The sequence below is a fragment of the Phallusia mammillata genome, chromosome 2 (genome assembly GCF_965637545.1).
Source record: "Phallusia mammillata chromosome 2, kaPhaMamm4.hap1.1, whole genome shotgun sequence".
Lineage (NCBI taxonomy): Eukaryota > Metazoa > Chordata > Ascidiacea > Phlebobranchia > Ascidiidae > Phallusia > Phallusia mammillata.
In genome coordinates, this window is record NC_137253.1 from 21,297,900 (window position 1) to 21,318,610 (window position 20,711).

Genomic DNA, 20,711 nt, shown 5'->3' on the forward strand with positions numbered 1-20,711 from the left:
ATGCTTGTGTTTTCTGATGATGAAAAGATATAGGTAATAACTGTTGTAAAAAAATGGACCCTAATGTGGATAAAACTGAAGACCCGGGAATGGATGATGATAAAAAAACAGAAGAGACAATCCCGATCCCAACCATTGCTGGAGGTGTTGCTGATACACCTGAAGTCGAAGAAAGTGGTTCTCATTTTGTAACAGTCACAATAACTGTTGCTGTAGCATATCCAAAGCGTAAGTACATTTGTTTTACCAAATTTCATTCCTTTTATAAAGCTTCTCGGTTTGACCATTTCGTAAAAACTTTTTTTGGACTGATTTTTTCTTTTAATGTTTGTATTTAAGTGAGCCTACAAACGTTATTTTATCATATTGCTTGTTATTTTTCGTACAGCCACAGACGACAACAGTCGTTTAATGGAGGAGCTGATGAAACGAAACAAACGTACTGTTGAAGCTCCCAAACCTCATCAGTTCCTTCACAGCGAGTACACTGTTGCACCAAAACACGACAGAACAATAACAGATGTGGTCACTTATGCCGTGGCAGCAAAAGTATTCACAGAAAACGAATCAAAAGTGGTAAAAACCTGGGATGATGGACAACAAATATGGGTCGCTTGGATGCACAAGTACGGTTTTTCGTTTTTTCCTAACAATTGCACAAGGTCTGTTTTAAAAATAAACAAAATTGACACACCTAAGCGCTTCTCAGCACACCAGGTTCTAACTTTATGCCATTTGTAGTCACCAGTTAGAAGTCAACTCAAAAAATGTGGTTTCGCTATACAACCACACGATCGAGATGAAAGTGTGGGATGCCAAGGAAAAGGTTTCGATCAAAGCCAGAACGGATCGACCTAAAGCTTTCAGACTTCCATCTGGCAACGAAGCCGCTTTTCCGGGAAAGGGCGTAAGTGTGATACGTATTGATCATAAATACAGTAAACCTCGGTTAATCCGGATATTTGTATAATTCGTACGAAACGTGAGGTACAAAGTATTTGAATTGTTCCTACTTTAGAACAGATGTTTGTTTTTTGTAGGATCATTTTGTTTTCATTTGTAGGTACAAGCGGTCGTAGCGAAGCAGTCTAATAGTTGGCAAAACCTACAACCGCGTGATTCAGTAACGGACGTTAGTCAGAAAACCAAATCTAAACCAAAACTTAAAACCCCGCCTCCAGTCGCAGAAAAGCATAAACCAAAAGAAGAGGAAGTAACAAGAGAAAGTAAACCACCTCTTCGGTAAATGCTATTGTTTGATATTAACTTCTAAACAATAGGTCAGTTTGAGCCTCCTTATTAAATATAAATGTGTGAATTTTAAAACATTTAGTGTGCGAAGTTCTCTTGGGCGTCTAGCTGGCATCAATGCTTCTGAAGAAGAAAAGAAACGGATTAGCGAACTTAAAAAACAACAGGTTTTTTATGATTTTTTTTAGTTTAAGTGGCTGATACGGTAGCCTACTTGATTCTTGCCCTATCTCATTACAGGCTAAATTGCAAAAAGAATTGGCAAATAATCGAAAAGTGGGGTCTGGAAGTGTAAAGTCAAAACGCAGTGTGGACACAAAAGTACAAAAAACGCAGGATACCAAGTAAATTAACCTTGCACGCTTGGGATTTGTTCGTTTTTGCAAATAAAAAATAACGGCATTCCTGTACTATTAAGGGCCTGAAGTTCTCAAGTTTGTACTATTGCACCAGATTTCACGTATTTTAAATTTCAATGAAACTTAACAAGTATACCATGTGTACAGTAAAACGCATATACACAGATACTCGTCTGCGTTGATCGCTACAGTACATGTTCAAACTGCACCTTTACCTGCCTAACGGTCTCGTTGTCTTGATTATGTTTATTAGGGAGGTTGAAGAAGAGAAAAAAGAAGGGGTGCAAGTAAAGAAATCGAAAATGCGTGAAACGGGACACAGAATGTCGGTTGCCAGCGCTCGTTTTAAGCCTGCTACTATTTCTGTCAAACTCGAACATTTATTTGCTGGTAAGTAGTGTTTGATTAACAATATTTGTTCTTAAGGAATATAGGATCTAGTTTCTCGAATATAAGTTGACTAGAGTTAAAAAAATACCACACAGTTGGTGCATTGCATTTAGTGTACAAATGCATAATAAGCTTGAAAAAAAAATGAGGAACATTTGACAAAGTAGTTAAGTTCCAACAAGCAATAAAGATATTTTAAATATTATTTGTTCTCACATTATTATAAGCTTTTTATAGGTACAAAGGTGTTATCGTCCCGCCTCGTCGAACCAAACGGGTCCATCAGGGATGCAATGGTCACTATATCATTGGACGGTCCATTGTTGCCCGATGACCTTGAGCGTGAACTCAATCCTTTGGTCATTAATATCAAGTCCGTCAAGGACCTTCCCAACTCCCCACTTCCGTATACTCAGTGAGTTGTAAATTCCTAAATATTTTTTCGATAGGTGTTGATTCTCTACTTACAGGATTGGTTTATTTCTCTTTTGCTGAGATTATTCCCACAGTGCATTTTAAATATTTAAACGGTCAGTATTCCCTGTATAATTTGTGCACAATTTAAAAAACATTACTTTTTTCTTAAAGTTGGTAAATCTTAAGCGCTAGATATCGCTAGATAATTGTTAAAATAAAATTTTGCATTTCGTGTTGAGACAATTGACCGTAGGCAACGAAATGGATTTATTTTCCTGACACATACTCTGGTCTAATGATTGCGTTTTACGAACTTATAACAGATTGGCGGATACATGTGAACCGGTTTATTGCAAATATTCCTTTCTTAATCATCCTGTTCACGTGACTAAAGGTCGTCCGCACGGAAGACATGTTTACTTTGAAGACAGTCACGTCATTCTACTTGGTATGTCAATAGTTTTGTTTTGTGTCATTGTGCTTGTTCCACTTACCACTTTTCTATCCAGGCCGAATGAACGAAGGAATGGTGAGGGAATACATACACAGTCAGTCTTTACACGTTGACGTACATGATCGCGACCTGAAAGAAGAAGAAAAACCTGGGTGCGAAATAGGCTTACAAAATGGCTTTAATTTTACTACAGACCTATTATGTTTTAAGTTTATTGAATAAATGCTAAAAAACACTTTTCTGTTTCAATTCAATTTTAGTTTTGGTAAATTATAACTAAAGGTTTGGTTACTAGATTTACCATCTTGTAGGGATGGGCCGAGCCGAGCCAGAACCCGAGTACTCGGTACCGAGCATCGCTGTTTTTGATGCTCGGTGCTCGGCCGAGCAGTTTCACAAACTGACCCGAGCGTTAAATTTGCATATTCATGCCCTGCTAACACCCTGCTATGTAACTAGTGTTCTAAAGGGTGTCTATGAACAAAAACGAATGATTTTTCAAATGCATTAGATGAGGGAAAAACGCGTACTTTAGGGCATGTCCAGCTTAATAAAACACCGCCGGTGACGTAAGAGACCTAGTAGAGCTAAAACGTAGAAAGGTTTTTTTGTGACGTCATAATGCACCGACCGTGCTCGGCCGAGCACCGAGCACACACTTTAATGCTCAGTGCTAACAGAACATTTGCAGTTTTGGCACATCACTACCATCTTGTTCAAGTTGACAAATTTTAACAAACAGAACTAGATAGAGTTGACAAGATTGCTTTTTACAAGTTATAAACTCACAGGAAACCATCATTATTCGGTGAGGAAAAATTCGACAACGATCTTGCCAATGTTGGACTGATTAGTGCCAAGAAAACCGCATTCAATCCTTTCCACTCAAAGAAAAAGGCTTATGATCCATACGGCGTCGCCAAAGTTCCTTTGATGGACATTCTAAGAGGTCAAACTAGCTTAAATTTGCGAGTAAGTTACAGTTACATGTTTTTTGAGCTTCTGTGTCAAAATTATTTACTAGCAAGCCTTGCTTAATATCGAAACTGTGTTTTAAACTTTAAAGGACTCGTACGCAAGCACAATGATAAAAATTTACGTATCCTTTTTAGTTGCAAAACTGCAATGTGCATTAGATTGGTATTTTGCTTGCGTTGGGTATTTTTTTACATTTTTGTGGTTTAGGTAAGTGTGAACCCATGCAGCTTGCCTGAAATGAATCGAGATCCTTCGCATTTCGATGAAAACACGCGACTTGTAGGGGTCCCTGGCGCTGTGGACCGTCCAGTGCGTCCACCTCAACTAGCTGGACACTACATTCAAGCTGGAACCACACTGAAAATGAAGCTCAACCTCAGATGTCCTTTTGTGCCTAATCCCAATGTCCCACGTCTACTGCCAATGGAACACCAGGTGATTACGCAAAATAAAAGATAGCGTCCTTTGGGTATTTTGTTTCAAAATATACGTTGACTGACAATAGACATGGTTGTGTTCACCGACAAAAACATGTTTTGGGCACTTTTTATAGAAAATGCGCATTGTTTGATTTTTTGCGATCTTTTTTATTCTTTGCATTTTCATTACGTAATTAAGATGACAAAATTTTGATTTATTTTTTCAGGTGTGCCCTTTTTCGAGAGTAATTTATTACTTCAGCTATTCGAACAAAGAGTTTCTGAAAAGAATTGAAGAATTTGTCACAAAGAACAACGCCAGAGCTCTTAATCTCGATCATTATGAACGAAACTTGATGGAGTCAGCACTGTCAACATACAAGCTTACTGTGTATGTGATATAGCGTATCTCACCTAAAGCACTGTTATGATTGCAGGATTTTCATCCACTTTATATTTAAACTGCTGCATTTCTGTTTAATGCAATGGTAATGAATAAATACCTAAAACATATTCACAAAAGGCCTAAAACAGATTTACAAAATTTTAAGGTTGGATTTTACAATGTGACAATTAAGTTTAGGCTTTGCACCCACACAAAAAAGTTAACGATGTTTTTTTCTCACAGTTTATTTGGTGCGTGTATTCCGATCAGCCATGTTGAGTAGCTGTTTAGCTTGTTTTTTTTTTGGCATAGAATGCATTCTAAAGTTAACTTGTCTTTTAGCGAGCAAAAGAGAAGCCGAACATTAGACATCGTCACCGGGTTTCACGTTATTGATGGAAACTTGCACCTGGTTGTGTTGGAAGGCCTAAGAGATGGAGCCATGCAAAGATTACTGGAAGAAGTAAAAAGAACAGAAATAACTGGTAAAATTGGCTTTGTGATTATGTGTATGTGGTGACAATTAGTTTAGATTTTGAATTGCGGCATAATCATGTTATAAAAATAGATGGTAAACTAAATAATATAAGTATTTCGTTTCATTTGAATAGCCTAAACTTCAATACAATGATAATAAATGCAAAATAAAATCATTCTTTGTGACCGGTTCCTTATCAAAATAAAAAGTGTTTTCCGTACAGATGGTGAAACACTTGTTCACCTGTACGACACATCTATGTCGTTCAACAACCGACTCTATGCCTCGCTCGATGTCGATTTGTGTCGAGTTCGTCTCCACCAAGCGATGCGGGAAATACTTCAGCAACCACTTCTGTATGTGAGAGATATGGTGCCAAAACCATGCCTGGATTGCATCACCAAAGTCCAACAAGTTTGTCACTTTACAATAAATATCACATGGCAAATTTAATTTTAATTCTTTGTGATATTGTACGAACAATTTACTAATAAGCTTCAGGATTTGACTCAAGCAATGAATATTTGTTTAAAGTTGTCAAATTCTTAGGCAAGAACTCTTCGAAAACTTGTTGTTTAAGCAATTTCGACAGAAGACAGTAAATCCTACCAAGTTAAAAAATAGTTTTTGTATTTTAAGTGGACACAGCAAAATGTTAATAATGTACTAAATCAAGATTGTATTTTGCAGATGACTCAGCTCAATCGTCTGCGTGACGTCACATATTCGAATCTGTTCCCAACGTCGGAGATGGTGATTTCTATGTGTCGTGAATTTGGTGTGCCTCTCACATACGACGACTTTGAAAATCACCACAACAACACAAATCAGCAACCTGGTAAACCTAACTTTAAAAGTCATCCTGTTACATTGTTGATTTTGTAGGACATAAAAATCAGCGTTTTATGAATGGTCGCAATGTATGTGACCTTTAAACCTTTTTATTGCATTGCGTAAATCTGGCCTTTAATAAAAATACCCACTAAAGTTAAATAGTGTGTGTGTAGCTTATAGGGAAAATGCCTATGTACAATCTAACAAAACGTACTTTTACTGTAACATAATTCTTTCAGTTGAATCGGTGGTTGAGGATCGACCTGAGGAACCAATCCAGCAAAAACGTCACTGGACACCGATGGACAACTTCAACGGGGAGTATGTGACGTATTTAGATCAAAAGAAGGATTACAACCAGCCAGATTACGTCAGCATGAATATTGTAAGTAAAATATTCGATTGCTAACTCCAAAACACAAAAAATTTTCAGTTGTGGTATTTGCAACATGTACAAATAGCTAAAATTGTCTTTCTTTTTTGTTGTATTTAAATTTAATGAAGTCGACAGATTTTTTTCTGCAAACGTGCTGTTAAATTATTGACTCAAAAGCCTGTTTTAGAACTTTTCCAATTAGAAAAAAACGTTTGTGCCCAAGTGCAAGTTTATGATGCATTGATTTATTGTTTTTGTTTTAGGCCGCGGTTAATCAAAGTGGAAAACGTCGTCGACCTGATGTTCAAACTCTCACAGCAAACGTTCCCGCCCACAACTACAGCACACAGACGCTCAATTCGACCGAACTCGGCAAAGACATATTACGAAATATGCTCATCCGTGAGGATCCAAACGGAAGGTTATTTGCAAATATGTTCTCCTTAAGCCGTTAAGCGTTTGTTAAAAAACTAACCCTAAATTGTTTTATATTTAACTTGTTCTTTTATCAATGCATTGAGGAGTTTCGTTATACGTTACATCATAGATACACCTACCACCCAACATACAACTCAGCTATGTTGGTGCCTGTAAATGTCGATGCTTACCACCGTGAACAGGATGAGTCAGCAAAACGCGCCTGGCGTACTGCCGAGGGATTCGTTTATCCCGGTGTGAAAAACAGTCGGGCTTGCAATGTCCATCCGCTTAAGCCGGACGAATCTCGTATAGAGGAACTACGTCTTCGATTTCGCAACAACGTTTTGCACCGAAACATTATGGAACCGACCCTTAGCCGTGAGCGAATGACGTAAGGATATAAATAACTTCATATTTTCAATCATATTTCAGCCGTTATCCCCCATTTGTGTCCTCCACTATTTTGCGCTCTATAACGTTTTAACGTTGCGCAGCTGTTTTTCGGCTTGGTGATTGTTTTAGTGCTGCTGTGTCGCTATGGTTTTCTTCAAAATTTTCTGTCCAACCAATCTAATGATCAAAACTGATACATTGAAACTCGACTCGAATGGTATAATAAATACATCCCTTGTAAGGTTACAGCTTTAAATGTTGCGATCTTAAGCAAACAAACAAATAAACGTTGAAACTGACCGCAAGTACGCTTTCTGCTTTTTACAGGTGGGAAAACCGTTCGAAGGACGTTGAACTTTATCGTCGACCACCTTCCAAGTTTGGTGAATCTCCGGTTACGATACATCTTGCTGGAAACTTGAGAAAACAGGAAGCTCTCGAACACAAAAAGTAAGGATATGTTATCTCATGTTCCACTTAGAGTGTCATTTTTTGTTGTTGTAGTCAGTCATTCTCAGTTTCAACCACACTGTGTTAAAATTGTGGCCGGTAAAATATAAAATGATTTACAAAGACCTTTGCTGGGATTAACATTAAATTTTGATTATCTTAGGAACGAAGAATCAAAATGGAAGTCGCGTTTGGTCGTCGATGACCCGAAAATGAACTTTCACCGCGTTTTGGCTGCAACCGAACAAACAAACGCATCCAACCAACTTGACCGACTCACAAATCTTCTCAAGGATTCGCCGAAAAAACTTGGACTACGCAGACAGCCAGCCCCTAATATTCCACCACTATCTGTGGTATGCAAAATGTCTAAATAAAGCCAAACGCGTTTTTGAAATCACAAATTTATGCTGTTTTCAATCGCTTGACCAAAATCACAATTGTGGTGTTGATTTCCATCACAAATGTAGGCATATCACATAACCAAGTATAGTGAGCTTTACCTTAGTTCTAACTTTACGTATCCGTTATCTTTAGGTGTTAAATCCAAGTGTAGACACGGCTGCGAGAATTCGTGGGAAAAAACTGCCTCCTGCGTTCGATGAGTCACGTGAACAAAATGTTGGCTTTGTGCCAGGTCCATTTGACGACACAAGGTGGACAATGGAGTCGAACAAAATACCAATCAAAGATGAAAATCATCAACTGTTCGCCGAAAGGCATGGTCATGATATGAAGTAAGTCAAATCTGACTAAAATTTTTAATGTCATCCTTTTACTGCAGATCGAAGTTAGAAATTTGTCTTGCCCAGATTACGCTAGTTGTTTACATAAAAATGTGTTAAGAGTAGTGTTTACGTGATTTCACTTTGAGGAAGGTATTTATTATGGTTGTGTTGTCCATACTGATTTCTACAAACAGACATTGATATATACTTAGCGAAGATGAGTTATTCAACACGTCAGCAACGCTGGCAGTCAATTCAGCCTCTATGCAGCGAAGTGCAAGCTGTAGATCAAACTGTGAAGTTAAATAGCGAACGAGAAGTCTTTGAGGCCAGAAAGCGAGAAGTAGAAGGGAATTACTGAGATTATTTATTTTCGAATAAATTTTTTAACAAACATCTTGTCTTTGTGGTTATTTTTTGATCAAGAGAAAAATAGATAGCTTAGATTTTTTTCTCAGAGATTATTGATTGCTTGTGGGTAAGATACATATGATCTTGTCAGGTTTTTAAACTACTTTGCTTGCAGTTTGTACCACAAGGAAAGAACTCTTCTTGCAAAACACGTCGCCATAAAACCACTAGATTCAAGTGACATGGAAAATCACTTATTCCGCATACCACCAATTCAAGCAAACGATGAGCCTTCTTATGAGGTGTGTAGACCTGACAAGCGAATTTACTGTGAATTTAACTTTATGATCCGTACAATTTACAGGAGAACGTTGAAGGACCGAAGCAAACTGAGTTTTTGGACAAAAGCGAATATAGGTTCAAGTTTGCGGCACCTGAAAATGTTTCACGGATTAGGGAAATATATCCCCGCCATACCTTTTACGGTTTTGCACCCCTTAATGAGTATGGACAGCCAATCACCAGCGATGCAAGTGTTCAGTTTTTGCAACATTCTCAGGATGTCGCAGACGTGGAGCGTAATCAACAACATAGGCAAAAGTTCGCCTCACCGGTTCCTGGTGATGCCAGTGTTGAAATCACGAGCCAACCGATTTCTGTGTCATGATTTGTTACCTAATTTTAGATGGGGTATTTTTCCTAATCGGGTACTTACCTTGATGTTTTTCTTGTGTATAGATTTTTAAATGTTACCTAAAATTCTTCATTTTTATTGCCTATTACGTTTGCTACGCCATTGATTCGAAATATAATTGCGTTCAATCTCCTGTGGTGATAGTGTTACGTAATTTGGTGATGTACAGTTACTGCAGACGCCGTCTCTCGCAAATGCACAAAACTAACAGCACTAAAAGTGATGTTGCAAGCAAAGAAACGGGAATTTTAGACCTTTACATATCCCCCGGAATGAAAAAAAACTTACCTAAAAGACAGTCATGTCTGGAAGTAAAATATACGTAGAGATCTTATTTATACGACGATAATAATCAGCTGGGAACTGGAAGTCAACAAAATACTACGTTTGATTCAAGTAAGAGTGTTGTAAATTGTTTTACTGTCTTGCATGTTGCCGACAGGTAGTTTCTTTTGAACGGCTACAAAATATTTTAGAGCAAAATGTTTAGCTAAAACGTATGTCGTGTTTTCATTTTAAAGAAATGTCATTAAAATAAACACTTTTATTGGATTTGGAGCTGTTGCTGAATATGTCCAGTTCAGAGACTAGAACAGCATCTGTTTGTAAAATGTACTTGCTGAGAATTGAAACACTGAATATTCATTATTTGCTTACGGCAGTGAAATTTAGTTTATTGTAAAATGGCATGATTTTTTTTGTTTAAATCAAAGACTGAAAAACACACTAAAGGTGCAGTTGGTCATCAGAATCAGCGGTTGAATAAAATCTTGGTTCATCATGGCTGGTTTGCAAACCATTTCCGAGGAGGAATTTCACAGAATTCAGGTATGTTTATTTCATTAAAAAATCAGTTTTGCTTCTCTTGTTGTTCTGTGATGTACAGTACTGCTCCTTACTGGTAAATGCATGTTTGAGCAAAAGTGTATCAATTTGAGGTGTTTTAATTTTCCAATAATAAAGTTTGGCGGTTGTAAATTAATCACCTATTCAAATGCAAATGTTTGCCCTGTAACTTATTGAAAAGCACAAGCTAGCTTCATTTTATTACTCATGTTGAAACAATGTTTATTATTTTTTGTCTTGTATATTATATTAGCTTCAAATTATTGAACTGAGGACAGAGGCTTACCAACTTCGAGATGAAAACAAAAAACTTACTGTGAAATTAAAAGCAACAACTGACAATGAAATACGCCTTGACAAAGAACTAAACAAACAAATGAAATTGAAAAGGTTTGAACTTGTTTTCTGTTGTTGTACATTTTAAAAGCACCCATTCGTTATGCAACTTTACCTATTGTATATTACAGAGCACTTTCGATAATGAACAAAAGCAAACAGAGTCAGGAATATGAAGCACTTCTTCAGCAAACTGAACAAGAATTTAACTTGCAATCTCAAACTTTAATGCAAGAACTAACAAGAGTAAGTGTGTTTTAAATTACAACTTAATAAAGCAGACTCATTTTTTATTTTTGTTGCAGTTATCAGAGGATGTCCAAAAACTTGAAAAAGAAAATTCACTCTTAAAGTCGCAAACCAATTCCACAGAGGTTGATGGTAATACTGAGTCAGAATTAAGAAGATTGCAAGCCCAAAACACTGTGCTGAAAACCAGTTTGGAATGTAGGTTTAAAATTTGCTTTGCAGTCATCTGACTTTGCAATGATCAAATATGTAATTTGGTTTCAGTGTGATGTATTTAGGTAAAGAGGGAAATATGTGGGGGTTTTTAAAACAGCATTAAACTTGTTTTAGCATCGTGAATATTAAAAGCAGCTTAGGGAATATAAATGTTAATACTTATTACGTTGCATCTGATCTACACTGATCCCAGAAATAATGTGTATTGGTTTTGATAGCTTTGCAGCTAAAACACAAAGAAGAACTGGATCAAATGAATGAATCCATGAAGCAAATTAAAGTAAAACATGCCTCAACTGATTCCTTGGACACTGTAGAAAATTCCACCTCAAACTTGTCCAATGGATCTGATTGGAAAGATCCTTTGTCTGTAAATGACGAGGTAGGACCAAGTTTCTAGTATACTTTGTTACTATATTTGTTTTTAAATGTTGGGGTAATTTTTACAGTTGCAGTGCATTCGTTATACAGCTAGGGAAATTGTACTCTTAAATTACATACTGGTGGCAATTTGATTCTGAATTGGCGTAAAAAAAACTTTAGGTCCATCCAGTTACAATAATAATCATGACTTTGTTGAAAGAAACATTCATATACCTATTTCAGCCTTTTTCCTAATACCAATACGAGTATTTAAACTGAGTTTTGAAACATCTCTGAGTCTGCAGGTATTATACCTAATAAGTAGCTGCATGTTGTATATATGTTGCAAAATGATGTATTGTCATATATGTGACAGGTTGATGGTGAGTCATCCACAGCTGATGAAACCTCAACAACAAATCATTCAGAAAACTCCTTTCAGTCAATTGTGGCTGACGACAGACTATTGCATGCTGAAGCACAGTGCCAAAGATTAAAACAACAATTACAGCAACTACAAGGTAAATAAAGTTACTTTGTACACGTAAACAAATTTGTAATTTGTTTATATTTAAACAGATATCAATGTGCAATATGAAACCGAACGAGAAGAAAAAAATCTTTTGCAAATCGCACTGGATGAGGAAACTAATCGACGTCTGACAGAATGTAAAGCACTTAACACTGAAATTGAAAGCTACCGGGAAAAACTTGACCGGAAACAGGCCTCGTACATTCATCTGCAAGATGAGAAGGAAAATCTATTTAAAGAATGCCAGTAAGACAATACAATCTTAACTTAATTAAAAACTTTACTTGAAAGAACTTGAAAACTTGAATGTCATAGCAATTTACAAAAATTTGATGGTAACCTTAAATTATTTTGACCTGTCTGTAAAATTTTAAACACATTTGCTTTTGTGTAGAAACAAAGCAAGTGAAATCACTGCACTTCGTGATTCAAGTTCAATCCAGTTGCAAGCTGAAAAAGAAAAACTTTCCAAGGAAATCACTTCACTTGGCAATGTATGATCGTTTTTATTAAATTGTATATAATGCTGTATGCCATTGATTAAGTTGCTTGTTCTAATTGCCTGTTATTTCCTGGCAACCAAGGTGGTGTGCTGAAGCTCCTTAACATATGTATTTTACAGGCATTGCAAACTTCACACAATTTACTGGAACAGCAACAAGCAAGTATGGCAGTTTTTCAGAAACAAGTTGACTCACTTGAAGAAGAAAAGAAGATGTTAGCTCACGAAAAAGATCAACTACAGCAGTGCCTGGAAGAAGCCCAACAGGTAATGTAACCTACACACAACTAATTAACATAAGTTTGCATGAGTGAGTGATGATGTTTTGGCGTTTCAGAAGCTGTTATTTTGATTTATATTATGCTCGGTAACAATAGTATGTGGTGGAAATAAAAGACTAAACCAAAATGTTTTATGAGATAAAAGTATGCCTTGGGCAAATAGAATTTCGTGATGTTAAATACAAGCAAGTGTAAAACGTGTTGGGTGAATATATAACTTAACAACCTTTTCCTCACATATAGAGCCTATCCTCGCAAGAGCAACTGCGCTTCGAGCAAACATCACAAACCAGCAAATTCGAATCACAAATCGCTTCTCTTAACGCTCGACTGGAGAAAGCGGCCACAGAACGCGACGACGCGGTGACCAAGTTTGAAGAGAACGCGCGGGCGAGTGGTGCTCTGCTGCAGCGGGTCGATCAAGTGGAACACGACAACGAGAAGCTACGTCATGAGCTGCAGGAAGCAAAAGAGGTACACAATTTTGAAGGCTTGGAAATTACCTGTTGGTAACTAACTAATGGTATGAATGGGCAAAACTTGAACCATGTTGGGTATGTTTAATTAGTCGTTTCGTGTAAAATACATGGCAAGCCTGTTGGATTGCGGTATTTACACCATGCATTTGGTTGTTTACTTTGTGTTTTGCGGATTTTGAACCCGTGTTTTGCATTTACTTCCTGCCTTTGTGCTTGCTCCCGCCGTGAATTTGCGTATTCATTTGCGTATATTTTGATGGTGATGTGCGCTGGGCGGGACGTATTTTTTATTTTTAATGGTTTGCTGGGAAGCAATATAGCAACTAAACATAAATCTCTAACTTTTTTATTTTACACATCAGACCCAAACAAACTTTATGTAAGGCAATTTATGTGCTGGCATAAAATTCAAAATCGATTAATTTTTTAGCTTGCGGAAAAGCGTAAGAAGGTGATGGACAAACAGGCGATTGAATCCCAGGAGCACAACGCTAAGTTCACGGAGCGAATCGTCGCAATGCAAGCCGAGTTCGACAGCGCCACCCAGCGGACGACGGAAACCTACGCGGAGAAAGAAAAAGTTTTAGAGGAAACTTGCAAACGTCAGGAACAGGAACTGATCAGAATGAATCATCAAGATCGGGTAAATTTGCATGAAATATAAAAAATAGTTAGTTTAGATTTGCCGTTTTTGGTGAAAGAAACTTTCCACACTACATGGTGCAGTGCAGTACTATTAGGGATTATGGTTTAAAAGTTGTAAAGTAGTGATTTTGCAGCACTCAATGAGGTAATATGAATATGATAAATAGCTACTGCCTAACCAATAGTGCGCCTGAGAAAAAAAAATATCAAATTTCAAAATCCTTCCATTTAATTATCCGTTTGGGATGTTGGTATTTGATTTACCGAAGCAGGACCATTGTGTGGTAGCTATTGAGCGCACTTGCATTGAACGGCGATATTGGTGTATCAACATGAAACCTTTCCATATCCGTTCTTATGAAAGCCTCCAACCGCGCTGTTCGTAAATTTTGTCTAGAGGGCGTTCTCGGATAGCAACCGTTTTCCGATAACTAGTTTTAGGTTCACTTTGTTGGGTCACTTTTGGGGGTGCTAATTTAACAATGCTTTGGGCTGTTTATGAAAATTTAGCGTAGTAACACTGTGACTAATAAGAAAAACCAATGCTATTAATGGGTTTGATTTCACAGTTTCATTTCAAAACTTACCTTATTGATCTACTGTAAAAAAAAACGTTTTTTTAAGACTTGTTAACACTGTAACAAGGGGCGGTCCCGGAGAAACATAGAACGGGACGACGGGCTAAACTTGACACAAACAAAAAAACGCGGGCGACTGACTGAGCGACAGTTATTAATTGTGCAGGAAATGACCAAGTGTGTGAGTCTTGGCGTTTGACATTTATTCATTTATTTTAAACATTTCGTTTTAGTTGTTTTCTTCTGCTTCGGGGTCTTTCCATAGAACAACTTTTTAGGTAAACTGTGGCTGCTAATAGGGTAAATTAGCTAATAACTAACATTTAATGGTCGTTTCATCTTTATGCCACCTGGTACCGGGAAGCAGCAGATCAATGATTAGATTGCTTAGCTCAGGGGTGGTACACTTTTTGATTCACATATTTTTTGTCATTTTTTATATGCTAAGCGCGTTTATTAAATAGTGATGAAAGAAAATAATATGATGTATATGAAAACGGGAAGTATGACATTGATTTCTTCCACTTGAGAAGCGTCAAGGCCTTAATTTTGACATTTAGTCACATCAAAGGCTGTACTTATTGACAGGTTCACTATTACTAATGATCTGTTTGTCTAAAAACTGCCGTGGCATGAAATATTTTTAGTAACTTAAAAATTGCCTACAATTTTGAATTATTGTTTTCTATGTCATAAAGCCATTAAAATCTCGTTTTTGGCGGTATTTTGGGCGTTTGCTAATTTCATCAGTATCATACAAGTCTAAATCAGTAGAACAAGTCAAGCTCATACAGTTACTTCTATTAAATATGCGTCTGCGGTTGTTGCAGACAAAAACAAGAGAAATCGATTCCATCCAACAACAACTCCGTGATTTGCAATCGAATATTTCATCGGTGGAAAATTCTCGGGGTTGGTTTGAACGGGCGTTGAAAGATGCTGAAAAGGTCGCAGAAGAAAAGCAAGCAGCACATCTACAGAAAATACAAGACCTTAAATCGCTACATGCAAAGGAATTTGAGGTATAACACCAGTTCAGTACTTATAGCTTCAACTTATAAGATCGGCCGTTATAATTAGCGATGCTACGGACCTGCCTCGAAAGGTTCGGGTCGAAACCAAAACAACGACCAAACACCATGTTCAACCGACCAAAACTTCGGTGCTTCATTAGTTTTAATGCGACTTAACAATTTGCAATTAAACGGGTTTGTTTACAGAAACAATTATATGTTTCATAAATGGTCAGAAAAAAAGGGATACAAATATTAAGAAAACAAATATATACAGTTAGACACATACACATGTGTGTGCTTCATAGCATTAACCACATGAACTGTTTTTGTAAAAAGACAACTTAATGTTTAAAATGATTAGGATAAGTTTTGGCATATATTTGTGGGATGACAAACGTAAAGATCGGAAATATATGTTCTGCAATATTTTCAACTGGCAAATAAACACTCTATATAGTTTTTATTGCCGTTTATTTAGGGTTTGAAAGATCGATTGTCACAAAAAGACGAAGAAATTGCCGAAGTTGAAAGACGACTGGCTGAAGCTAATGAAGAAATTCAAAAGCGTGAGGAAGTAAAAGATCGATTAAAACAAGATATTCAGGACGAAAAAAGCAAACAGAAGCTAGTAGAAAAGAAGGGCCACACTGCTGTAAGTTTGCATAAGTTTTTGTCGAGTGGCATTAGAATAACTTCCCAATTACATAACAGCTTAAAGATTTAAAGCGACAACTTGCAATCGAGAAAAAGCGAAACGAAAAACTTCAGGAAAAGTTACAAGAAATTTCATCCAACCAGTCAAGTATGTAAAGCTAAACATATTTGCTGTTGAAACTTATAACTTTTGTTAAACCGGTTGCGCTAGTTCTTGGTATCGACCATCAGCATTTGGGAGGTTCGGTGTGGCGAACGCCATACATTGTTGACATTTCAGTTGAAAGAATAAAAACGTGAAAGTAGATTGATCGTTACGTAACATGTGTCTTACGACAATAGCTCATGCATTTTTGGTCAACAAATCACTACAGAAAGTATAGACGTAAAAAAAATTTTTTTTCACACTTGGAATAAATTGTTTTAAAAGACGTCGATGAACTGTTGCAAGTTGTTGACGGACATGACACATCAGCAACAGGAGGAGATGGAAGTTCGGTTTCTTCATTTAGTTTTCGCGATTTCATGTCGTCCAGTAAACAGAGTGACTCCCAATCGCAGGTAAGAACAATTTTTAACGGACCAATACTTCTAGTGTGTTATGTTTTGTGTACATATTTTCAAAACACTGTAGCCTTAATATGCACCCTAGAAGTTTTCAATACTTTCAATACCTTTTTTATTTGTAAATGCCCTCAAGTTCAACAAATGCGCATTGCACATCAGCAAGAAGTAGATTCAAAAGTGACAAAATTATATGTCTGTATCGTATCCAAAAAAATACTGACGCAAACAATTCGTCTACAGTTAATCGACATGGCGCCTAATTAAAGTGTGCAGTGATGCAAACAAGTAAATATATTAGGAGTAAATTTTGCAATACCCATCAGGCTAAGGAAAACATGCACACCTTCGCAACTTTGTCGATGTTTGCCTTTCATGATTGAGAAAACCATCGTTTTGCGTCTGGGCTAAAGCTTTCCTGGTACAGCTGACAATTGAGCCCCCGTCCACCCATTGTGTGATTATCTTCTGTTGTTGCATACGTTGCTATTACCGCTTGTTGATTGCGTCCGTACAGTTGCATTCTTTTACAAGGGAAACAACATATCCCATATATGCACAACAAATATTGAAAGGGGTTTTGTTACAGGCGGGTACAAGTAGTTTGTCATCGACACCGGTTACCAGCGTGAATGTGAGTAAAGCCGAAAGTCGCGACCTTTTGTCACGCGTCACTGTGTTGCAACAAGACAAATGGCAGCTTGAGGAGCAAGTGCGCCACCTGGAGGAAAGTGCCGGTGCCATGGCTGATGAGTTGATGGAGAAAACGAAACTTATTCAGCAGTACGTCCAACACACCAGAACGGGTGGGTGTTTATAATGATATTTTTATTAACGTTATTTAGAAGAATTGGTTAACAAAAAAACTTAGATAAAAATTGGAGAAAAAACATGTTTAAGTCCAAATTCCAAATTTTATTAATTTTGCTTAAACTTTTATTGAAGCAAAAGCTTACATTGTAAAGGAAGTTTATCTTTTAATTTTTAAAAAACATTATTTTTCTGATTAGTAAAAACACGCATTTTGTGCGGTTTTTGGTACTTTTAACGACAGGTGGTCATTGATCATACGGGATCAGTATATTTATTAGGGATGTGCCAAAATTGCAAATGTTCTGTTTGGTCGAGCACCGAGCATCTCAAGTTAATGCTCGGTGCTCGGCCGAGCACGCTCGGTGCATTATGACGTCACAAAAAATCCCCTTTCTACGGTTTAGCTCTAAAGGTCTCTTACGTCACCAGCGGTGTATTAAGCTGTACAGGCCTCAGAAGTACGCGTTTTTCCACCATCTAATACATTTGAAAAATGATTCGTTTTTGTTCATAGACACCCTTTCGAACACTAGTTACGTGTGTTAGCAGGGCATGAATATGCAAGTTTAACGCTCGGGTCAGTTTGTGCAAATGCTCGGCCGAGCACCGAGCATCAAAAACAGCGATGCTGGGTACCGAGTACTCGGATTCTGACCCGACTCGGCGCATCCCTAAATTATTTATCACATATTACAGGTTATTTATATCAGTGGTCGGCAACCGCCGGTACCGGTCCGCGAGGAGTTCGTTACCGGGCCGTATAACATTTCCTGTGGAACGGTTTAAAACATTTTGCCCATGTATCCCGGGAATGATAAACTAATTTAGGTGTTTTTATTGCTAAATATTTGTAGTTTTTTCAAGACCGGTCCGCGATAAAATTTCACTTTCAAAAACGGTCCGCGGTGCAAAAAAGGTTGCCGATCCCTGATTTATATCATTCAAAATTACAGATGTCCACAAAGTGAAGGCGTCAAACGAGGAGCTTGGCTCGTCACGCTCCATAAGAAACCGGGTCCGAAGCGTCATCACTGGGCAGGATGACGCAGATGTCGCCAATATTCGTGAACTGAACAGAAAACTAACGAGAATGTTGGAAGAAGAAATGACCAAAAACATGGCACTGAAAGAGGTTGGTGTGTTCAATGTAATTGTGAAATTAGTAACAGTTATAACTTATTGTCCGATGGTTGTTGGTTTTGTTGACCGTGAAATTTTGCCGATATCAGCAACAACCATTGGGCAATAAGTTACGCACTGCCACTCTTTGCGCCCTTTAGATTCCTGCCTTGCCTTCGATCTTATATTATCAATTTTTCATATCCCGGTGTTTTTTTGTTATATCGTTTTTGCGCAACTATTTTACTTCTTCGCTCTGAAGAAGCCCTCGCGTTGTGGTGGGCTAAACTTCACCGAAAATTAGGTTATGTAAAACAACGAGTATTTATTACCGCATCGGTTGAACGATAGGTTTGTTAAATAATATTTTCCTCTGTCTTTGGTAACGTTAACAATATGTCTCTTAAACTGACTATGTAAACCGACAGTTTCAAACCAAACAAAAACAATTTATTAATTATCCAATACAAGTTTTAACTACGATCGGTAATGTACCTTAAAGTGTACAGAAAATTGTTTTATTTTTCAACTTTATATACAGGACCTCGCAAATTTATCGATGCAACTGGCAAAGAAATGAGCGTCTCAATGGTGATTAAATCACAACAATACGAAGCTAGCCCTGTTGCAAAAAGGTTAAACTCGTGTGTGCAATGTTATGATGCCTCAACTTGCTTCAAGTGAAGATTCAGTCCTAAACATGCGTAAATCTGCTCCAGTCCATTCTGAGTCGCCAGATTACTGCAAAATCTTAAGTTCCTTCCCAGACACAATTGTGTTGGATGAAAATAAAACGTTGAATCCGATCTTTGGTTGAAAATTTCTGTTTTCTAAAATTTTAGCAATATAGCGGTGGTGTTAAGATAATACGTAATCAGTGTCAACTGTTTTTAATCGTTTCTAGACCACTGTCATGAAGTGAACGACTGTCTGTTTAGTACGTAGAATATATAGTTTCCTAAATCTCATTACTTTTTGTTCGTTCGTGGACTGCAAGAAATAGTAATTTGTCATGTGCTGTAATACACTGGTCCGGTTACTCTGTGCACTCTGTAAAAACATTTTTAGAAACACATTTGGACATTACTTTTGGCGCACTAATGTTCTGGGGCACAGTGGCTGAAAAACTGTTTAAAAGCATCCAAAAAAGTTTTTCCATTGGGAGGCGTCCATTGTTTAATACTTCTGTACTGGACTATTGTTCTGCGTTTCCCCGGCAAAAGCAAGCAATATAAGCAAATTTCTTTGATTGCACGTCATTTTAGAGAAATTACCCTAAGCCTAATTAGTGTCCGTTTTTTTTTACAAACGTGCAAGTTTAATTTGACATCAGTTACATGATATTTATAACAATTTTATGCTGGGATCGTTTTACGTCCCGTTATATTGTTTCTGATTCCGCGTGGTACGGTATGATGTGTTTTCCCTCCACTGTGTGCAATACCCGCTCATATACTATGAGCCTTTGAATCATTTTACACACATACGGTGTTGCATGTGTAGTAATCCTATTTGTTTCCTTGTACAAACTTGGCAATAAGAACAATGTACACCTTAGTAAAGTGGTACATTTGTACTGCAGTTTTAGAAGCATAATTTAATTTATATGATATAATGCTAATCAATATAATTTGCACACAAAAATAACAGTGACATTATTTACTACCGACGTTTTTAAAACATTCTCTTTATTTCTTCAAGAACATTGAATAATATTTGTCGCCAAAACACCATTTTTCTATAACTACCTGCAGAAGCTTTGATGATATCTAAGCTGGTACGAAGGGCAGTTATTCGGAAACCTTTTTTCTGGTGAAAAACCTTGTACCAAAAAATCTGTTTTTACGGTGCTTGAATTTTTTTCTTGTAATCCAGCCTTCAATGCAAAATAGGCTTAACGTTATATTTGCGTCACTATCTGTATGTACCATGCTTTCTTTGCTTTTCGGTTTGCATATTGGCGTTTATTTCAAAAACACCGAACCCTTTAAGCTTGGTGACACTTGTTGATGAATGGGATATTCTCACATCTTGCGTCAGGTTTTATTCGCAAATAGTAACCATTGTTAATCACCGAATTGTCGTGTTTGCTGCATTCTACTCTATCACCATTACAGTGAAAATGTATGTTGCCAACTGAA

The 20,711-nt window shown here is 37.2% G+C and overlaps 2 protein-coding genes across 2 annotated transcripts; both read left to right on the forward strand.

Annotated features, from left to right (window-relative positions):
* The first annotated feature begins 2 nt into the window (after nucleotides 1-2).
* LOC145215064 (uncharacterized) lies at nucleotides 3-9,513 on the forward strand. The gene is made up of 24 exons (XM_080083708.1): nucleotides 3-228; nucleotides 389-626; nucleotides 742-907; nucleotides 1,064-1,242; nucleotides 1,334-1,418; nucleotides 1,492-1,595; nucleotides 1,864-2,000; nucleotides 2,238-2,415; nucleotides 2,741-2,865; nucleotides 2,927-3,023; nucleotides 3,663-3,843; nucleotides 4,057-4,284; nucleotides 4,496-4,659; nucleotides 4,996-5,138; nucleotides 5,355-5,545; nucleotides 5,822-5,969; nucleotides 6,205-6,350; nucleotides 6,605-6,762; nucleotides 6,889-7,152; nucleotides 7,482-7,604; nucleotides 7,768-7,960; nucleotides 8,142-8,341; nucleotides 8,859-8,985; nucleotides 9,048-9,513. Exons 1-24 carry the CDS (start codon nucleotides 54-56, stop codon nucleotides 9,348-9,350), a joined length of 4,053 nt encoding a protein of 1,350 aa, XP_079939834.1. The 5' UTR covers nucleotides 3-53; the 3' UTR covers nucleotides 9,351-9,513.
* Nucleotides 9,514-10,006: 493 nt separating this feature from the next.
* On the forward strand, nucleotides 10,007-20,706 carry LOC145215065 (GRIP1-associated protein 1-like). The gene is made up of 18 exons (XM_080083709.1): nucleotides 10,007-10,205; nucleotides 10,477-10,613; nucleotides 10,691-10,805; nucleotides 10,865-11,006; nucleotides 11,243-11,406; nucleotides 11,764-11,908; nucleotides 11,967-12,165; nucleotides 12,314-12,413; nucleotides 12,542-12,688; nucleotides 12,946-13,176; nucleotides 13,612-13,824; nucleotides 15,235-15,426; nucleotides 15,899-16,072; nucleotides 16,132-16,222; nucleotides 16,505-16,635; nucleotides 17,228-17,444; nucleotides 18,405-18,583; nucleotides 19,112-20,706. Exons 1-18 carry the CDS (start codon nucleotides 10,158-10,160, stop codon nucleotides 19,148-19,150), a joined length of 2,664 nt encoding a protein of 887 aa, XP_079939835.1. The 5' UTR covers nucleotides 10,007-10,157; the 3' UTR covers nucleotides 19,151-20,706.
* Nucleotides 20,707-20,711: the final 5 nt, after the last annotated feature.

Excerpts from the sequence above, each read along its gene's own strand:
- LOC145215064 (XM_080083708.1), top strand. The coding sequence starts at position 54 with ATGGACCCTAATGTGGATAAAACTGAAGACCCGGGAATGGATGATGAT. Across the intron at positions 1,243-1,333 it reads GAAAGTAAACCACCTCTTCG|TGTGCGAAGTTCTCTTGGGC; the intron begins GTAAATGCTATT and ends TAAAACATTTAG. Across the intron at positions 3,844-4,056 it reads AAACTAGCTTAAATTTGCGA|GTAAGTGTGAACCCATGCAG; the intron begins GTAAGTTACAGT and ends TTTGTGGTTTAG.
- LOC145215065 (XM_080083709.1), top strand. The coding sequence starts at position 10,158 with ATGGCTGGTTTGCAAACCATTTCCGAGGAGGAATTTCACAGAATTCAG. Across the intron at positions 11,407-11,763 it reads CTTTGTCTGTAAATGACGAG|GTTGATGGTGAGTCATCCAC; the intron begins GTAGGACCAAGT and ends TATATGTGACAG. Across the intron at positions 17,445-18,404 it reads CGTCCAACACACCAGAACGG|ATGTCCACAAAGTGAAGGCG; the intron begins GTGGGTGTTTAT and ends TCAAAATTACAG.